Here is a 6575-nt window from a genome sequence, read left to right as displayed (position 1 = left end):
CGACGAAACGTCTGCTGATAAAATTCACGTCGAAACGGAAAGCAGCGAAGTTGAAGAGGCTATTGGCCCAAACAGGTTTGCTAAAAAACTCGTGAGGAAAACTGTGTTAAAACCGATGGTTGAATCGGACGAAAATGCAGTAGCATTGCCTATTGGCAACATAGAATCGTTATCCTCGGAACTAGTCTTTTTACAAAAGGTAATTCCTAATATCGACTTACGCGATTTTGAAATTGGTACGAGCAAACCAGACGGAAGCAAAGTTTTCAAAAAAGTTGTTCAAAACCCCGATAAACCAGACGTATTTGTGGAAAACATCGTCGAGACGAACGTTCCTGGTCTTTCCGACGACGACGTAGAGGTTGTCACTAGGGTCTACAAGATACGCGAAAACTTGAAAGATGACGGCTGCGTTAAACGAGAAATAAATAAGAAAACTGTAAAACCCAAGAAACAACTGTCTGCCGAGCCTATACAGGATCAATTGGCAAAGGAGTTTCAATTGATAGATGTGCCATCTTACGTCATTCAAGAAAGTGAACCGCAGAGAAAAGAGTTGAGCGACGGTTCTATCGCGTTTAGCAGGTGCTTTAAAAAAAAGACTGGTATAACAGATACTCAGGCTGATATAATTGAAGAAATAATCGAAATTGCTCCTGGATTCGACGAAACGTCTGCTGATAAAATTCACGTCGAAACGGAAAGCAGCGAAGTTGAAGAGGCTATTGGCCCAAACAGGTTTGCTAAAAAACTCGTGAGGAAAACTGTGTTAAAACCGATGGTTGAATCGGACGAAAATGCAGTAGCATTGCCTATTGGCAACATAGAATCGTTATCCTCGGAACTAGTCTTTTTACAAAAGGTAATTCCTAATATCGACTTACGCGATTTTGAAATTGGTACGAGCAAACCAGACGGAAGCAAAGTTTTCAAAAAAGTTGTTCAAAACCCCGATAAACCAGACGTATTTGTGGAAAACATCGTCGAGACGAACGTTCCTGGTCTTTCCGACGACGACGTAGAGGTTGTCACTAGGGTCTACAAGATACGCGAAAACTTGAATGATGACGGCTGCGTTAAACGAGAAATAAATAAGAAAACTGTAAAACCCAAGAAACAACTGTCTGCCGAGCCTATACAGGATCAGTTGGCAAAGGAGTTTCAATTGATAGATGTGCCATCTTACGTCATTCAAGAAAGTGAACCGCAGAGAAAAGAGTTGAGCGACGGTTCTATCGCGTTTAGCAGGTGCTTTAAAAAAAAGACTGGTATAACAGATACTCAGGCTGATATAATTGAAGAAATAATCGAAATTGCTCCTGGATTCGACGAAACGTCTGCTGATAAAATTCACGTCGAAACGGAAAGCAGCGAAGTTGAAGAGGCTATTGGCCCAAACAGGTTTGCTAAAAAACTCGTGAGGAAAACTGTGTTAAAACCGATGGTTGAATCGGACGAAAATGCAGTAGCATTGCCTATTGGCAACATAGAATCGTTATCCTCGGAACTAGTCTTTTTACAAAAGGTAATTCCTAATATCGACTTACGCGATTTTGAAATTGGTACGAGCAAACCAGACGGAAGCAAAGTTTTCAAAAAAGTTGTTCAAAACCCCGATAAACCAGACGTATTTGTGGAAAACATCGTCGAGACGAACGTTCCTGGTCTTTCCGACGACGACGTAGAGGTTGTCACTAGGGTCTACAAGATACGCGAAAACTTGAAAGATGACGGCTGCGTTAAACGAGAAATAAATAAGAAAACTGTAAAACCCAAGAAACAACTGTTTGCCGAGCCTATACAGGATCAGCTGGCAAAGGAGTTTCAATTGATAGATGTGCCATCTTACGTCATTCAAGAAATTGAACCGCAGAGAAAAGAGTTGAGCGACGGTTCGGTCGCTTTTAGGAAATTTTTTAAAAAGAATCCATGTTTAAAAGATTCTCAGGCTGATATAATTGAAGAACTAATCGTAATTGCTCCTGGATTTAACAATGCTTCCGTCGGTAAGGTTCACGTTGAAACGGAAACCTGCCAAGTTGATGAACCTCATGGTCAAAATTTGATGTTGAAAAAACTCGTGAAAAAAACAGTATTGAAACCGATGTTTGATGCAGACGAAAAAGTGATATCTTTGCTTGATGATTATTCTGGAATTAGAAATCTTTTTGTGTCTACTGATCAATGTTGGTTTTATGTTTTATATATATTTTGCCGTTTTATATTTAAATATATATTTTTCCGTTTTTTTGTCAGTTTTCCCTCAGACCAGTCCTTCGTTTGACAGTATGGTTTTGCGTCAATATGATACTATTGTTGATGAAACTGCTGTTATTCGTCCTATGTTTGATTCTAGTTTTCAGAAAAATCTGTGCACTTTTTTAACTGACGATTTTGAAACAGATGAGCAGTGGAGTGTTATTAACAATGTTTCTCATCATGACAAACGTTTAAATAAATTTAGGACGGCTATGAAGCGAACGATTGGACCAGATGGAGAAATTATTGAACAGCTTATCACAGAAGATTATTTCTCAGATATTTCTAACTCTTCCAGTAAATCGTCAAGCTTGGATTCTTTAATTTTCACTGGAGAGGTTGAAAATTCAAATAATAATTTTCATCCAATCACTGTATTTACAAATACAATAGAAGAAGATCCTATTCTGGAAACTGAAACTTCCGAATATGAAGATACTCTGCCCGATGGAACTTTTGTTTGTCGAAAAATTGTTAAAACCAACAAAAAACAAACGGTTATTAAACGTGTTATATTGGAAGGCGTTGGGGAAGATGAACCGTTTCCTGAGCTGTCCGATGGTGGGCTGGTTCCGTGTTATTCAAACAACCAACATTTTACTAGATATTTTGATCATTCTTCCACCGATCCTGAAATTTCCACTGATGTTCAAGTAAACGAAGAACGGCTAGAGAATGGTGCACATGTGCGCAGAAGAGTGACTAATACTAAGCAACAACTGCTGACGACTGAAAGATTAGTCGTTGGAGGTAAAGGTTTGTTCAACTCCAACGAAGAATCTGAGGATGCAGTTCTAAATAGCCTTAAATCCTTAAGCTTGACAAAGACATCGACAGGTAACTGCTTGTTTTTAAATATTTTATTCGATGATCTTGGTATTTTATTTGTAAAAAAATTTATCATTATCGTTACTAAACTTAAAATACCCAAACTTGGAAAACCTAGCTCGGCCAGAAATAAAACAATTTTTTATGAAAACGATATTTAAAAGATGTGTTTATTATTTGTATTATTATTATCATTATTATGAAGATAGCTAACGACAAATTACAAATTTCGATCATTCGTTTTTAAGACAAGAAATGAGAAAAAAAATTTACAAATCAGAACTTTTTTAGAGACATTTTAACTTTAAACATAAATAACTTTAATCAACCAACAATAACTTTATAATTATCAATCAATTTAAAATCAGTAAATTTTTCAATCTAACAATTTAAATAATGTATTCATGTATGATATGAATATTTAACTTATTAGATAGTATAATAATTTTAAGATGTTTTTTAATAACCGAAAATAATTGCACTATTTAATATTTTTACAATTTTTTAATCTTCTTTCTTTATTACTTTATGTTTTGATATTATATTCAATTTTGATATTTACATACTTCATATAGTATGTAAATAATATATATCAAAGCAGCAATTGCGTGAAATTAAATTTTAAACTAAAACTCTACATGCATCAGAAGCTGGTTCAAATTGGCTAAAAAGGCCGTTTTACAACTTTTATATATGCGTTCAAGCTCATAAATGTTTAAATTCTGGCTAGAATAAAAATCTTTTCAAAAATTTATTTTTAATCACTTTTTGATTATTAAAAAATTTTTCGTCTGCAGTTAATGAAATTTGCACAATTTTTTTCAGAAAGACTCAAAAATAGTTTTTTTCTAATTTGAAACACACCGCAAAATCAAAAAACCGTTGTAGCATTTTAAATTAGTTGTTAGGAAATAAAAATACATCCGACGAGAGTCGGCAGGACATAATAAAAAGAAGATAACTGAAAGAACAAAAATGATTCAAAAAGATTCAAAAATTATTAAAAAAGAAACGATTGATCTATTCATATTTAGATATACTGATATATAGATTTATTGATAGATATATTTACTGATTGAACTACTAATAGATAGATCTACTGGTAAATAGATCTACTTAGGTAGGTGGTAGTTATAACATCAATCAATCTTCGTTTTGCGTCCAGAGACCCGGTTTCCCGAGGTAGAATGTTGTTTTCTTTGCCAACTTTTTGCGCCAGATTAGACGATCAGCTGTATCCACTTCATTTAAATTTAGAGCTTTCATGTCTTGCACGATTGTTTGCGACCAGGACTGCAAGAGAAGTTATGGCACTGTTTCCATTTCGTTTGACGGTGTTGCCGGAATTCGTCCTTTATTTCATCTAAACCAGCACGACGCAGGATTTTCCACTTCGTTTGACATGACCAAACCACCGCAGACGGTGTTGCCGGCATTCGTCCTTTATTTCATCTAAACCAGCACGACGCAGGATTTTGGTAGATTTGATGTGGTCCTTCAGATTAATTCGTTGCATCCATCGGAGCATTTTCATGTTTCGTCGTTGTTCCAGTTTGGTTGTCATTGGCCATGTTTCTGCATCATATAACAACACCGGACGTATCACAGATTTATAAAGTCTTGATCGTAGTGGTAGTGGGATGTCACGTCGCATCAATATAGAGGCAAAGAGATGCTATTTATTCCAGGCTGCACGTATGCGTGCTAGAACGGCAGCTTCAGCAGTTCCAGTATTATCTAGAACATCCCCTAGATATTGAAACGATGTGACTTGATTGATGCAAGCAGGACAAACAAAATTGGACACTTTCCAATTATTTTTGAACAACGTTTGTGACACTGGTTACACTGCTGACACTTGATTGAATTGCAGCTTCAGTTTGAAACGATGTGACTTTCTCTACCTTAATGGCTTCAAAAACAGTACCATTTCGAATTTATTGTTGTTGATTGATGCAAGCAGGACAAACAAAATTGGACACTTTAGATAAAGTACCACTTATTTTTTAACAACGCTGGTTACACTGCTGACACTTGATTGTATTGTTACCTACACCAGCTTTACAAACTGAACAGGGCCATCGTCCAGTAGCTATAGATTGGATGGGTTCACCAGTGTTCATTGCTTTAGTTTTGCTGATGTTCGGTTTTGGTTTTGACTTTGAATCCATGATCGGCGAGTCTGGTGTTCCAATCTTCAAACATCTGTGCTGCATTCTGCTCAGACGTGGCTGTTAAAACGATATCATCAGCATATATTAGATTCCAAATGTCACCAGTGCGTATCGGTTTTGTGATATGAAGATATAAAGTTATAAATAACAGTAGAATCGAGTCTTGGTGCACTCCAACGCCGATGTCAAATGCATCTGTATTTCCAACCGTTGTGCTGACGAGAGTCTTAGTATTCGTATACATTTCCATTACAAGTCGAACATGATATTCTGGGTTGAGTTGTCGACGTAGACTCCACCTGATTGCTTCACGGAAACTCGATCAAATGCTTTTTCAAGGTCTCCAAAAATGTGTGATAGTTGTTGATGCTTTAGGTAGGTAGTACGTAGGGAGGATGGATGGATGGATGGATGGATGGATCTGTATCTATATCTATGGGTAGAATGATTGCTAGGTCGATAAGTAAAGATTAAAGATATAATATTTTGAATATCTATTTACACACAAAATGACAAAGTGAAACGCTTGAATGTTTGATAAAAAAAGATAACCAACGATGAAACTGAAATAACGGCGGAAGAAATGATAAAAGCATGAAAAAATGAAAATAGCACATAGAAAAATAGCATTCTAATTGAACTGATAATAACGCTTGTGCCTCAAGAACAGAAATGGATCACAATTATGGTGCAAATAAGTCATAATTATGCTTCCATTAAGTACAATTTGAAAGATTTCAATAATTACTGATCAACACCACTTCACTTACGTATTATCTTGAAAGAATGAATTGAACCATGTAGAGAATAATAGCTGAGTGAAAAGCAAGCAAGTCTAAAAAAAGACAAGTAAATCCAGCAAATTCTTACGTTAAAACATTTTGATGGAGGATGTAAAAAGCAGTGGACAAACAATCTATCAATCTTTAAGATTTAAAAAAAAACATTTGGCTTGGTCAGACATGAAAAACTGACAACTCTGGAAAAACTTGTTACATCATGAAAGTTCAAATTAGAGCCCTGCGCGGTTTGCGGTTCAAAATCATGCGGTTTTACGCGGTTGCGGTTTTGAAATATGCGGTTTTTTATCAAAACCGCGGTGACCGCAAAAATTTTGTTAAATATTTTTGTTCGTCCATAACATTTTAAAAATTGCATTATCATTGTAATAATTTTATATATTAAAATCTTAATATCTTTGGAAGCCGTTGAAGCAACCATTTTCTTTTTCCTGTTTACTTTGAAAGAAGTTGTTATTTTATTTACGGCGTGGTTAATTATCGATTATTTTATAAAATGTCCGAGGTAAAAAAT

General features: G+C 35.6%; 1 protein-coding gene across 1 annotated transcript in view; it reads left to right on the top strand.

The window, feature by feature from the left end:
* HELRODRAFT_166807 (hypothetical protein) overlaps positions 1-3928 on the top strand; it is a gene marked incomplete at both ends in the record, with an annotated part of 6698 nt that extends 2770 nt beyond the window's left edge. The window contains 3 exons of the mRNA XM_009012010.1: positions 43-2186; positions 2257-3096; positions 3885-3928. Of these exons, the coding sequence (XP_009010258.1) occupies positions 43-2186; positions 2257-3096; positions 3885-3928 (3028 nt within the window). The remainder of the gene's footprint in view (positions 1-42; positions 2187-2256; positions 3097-3884) is intronic.
* Positions 3929-6575: the final 2647 nt, after the last annotated feature.

This window comes from Helobdella robusta, assembly GCF_000326865.2.
Source record: "Helobdella robusta unplaced genomic scaffold HELROscaffold_10, whole genome shotgun sequence".
NCBI lineage: Eukaryota > Metazoa > Annelida > Clitellata > Rhynchobdellida > Glossiphoniidae > Helobdella > Helobdella robusta.
The sequence above is the reverse complement of the archived record's forward strand: the minus strand, read 5'-3'. Positions and strand labels throughout refer to the sequence as shown.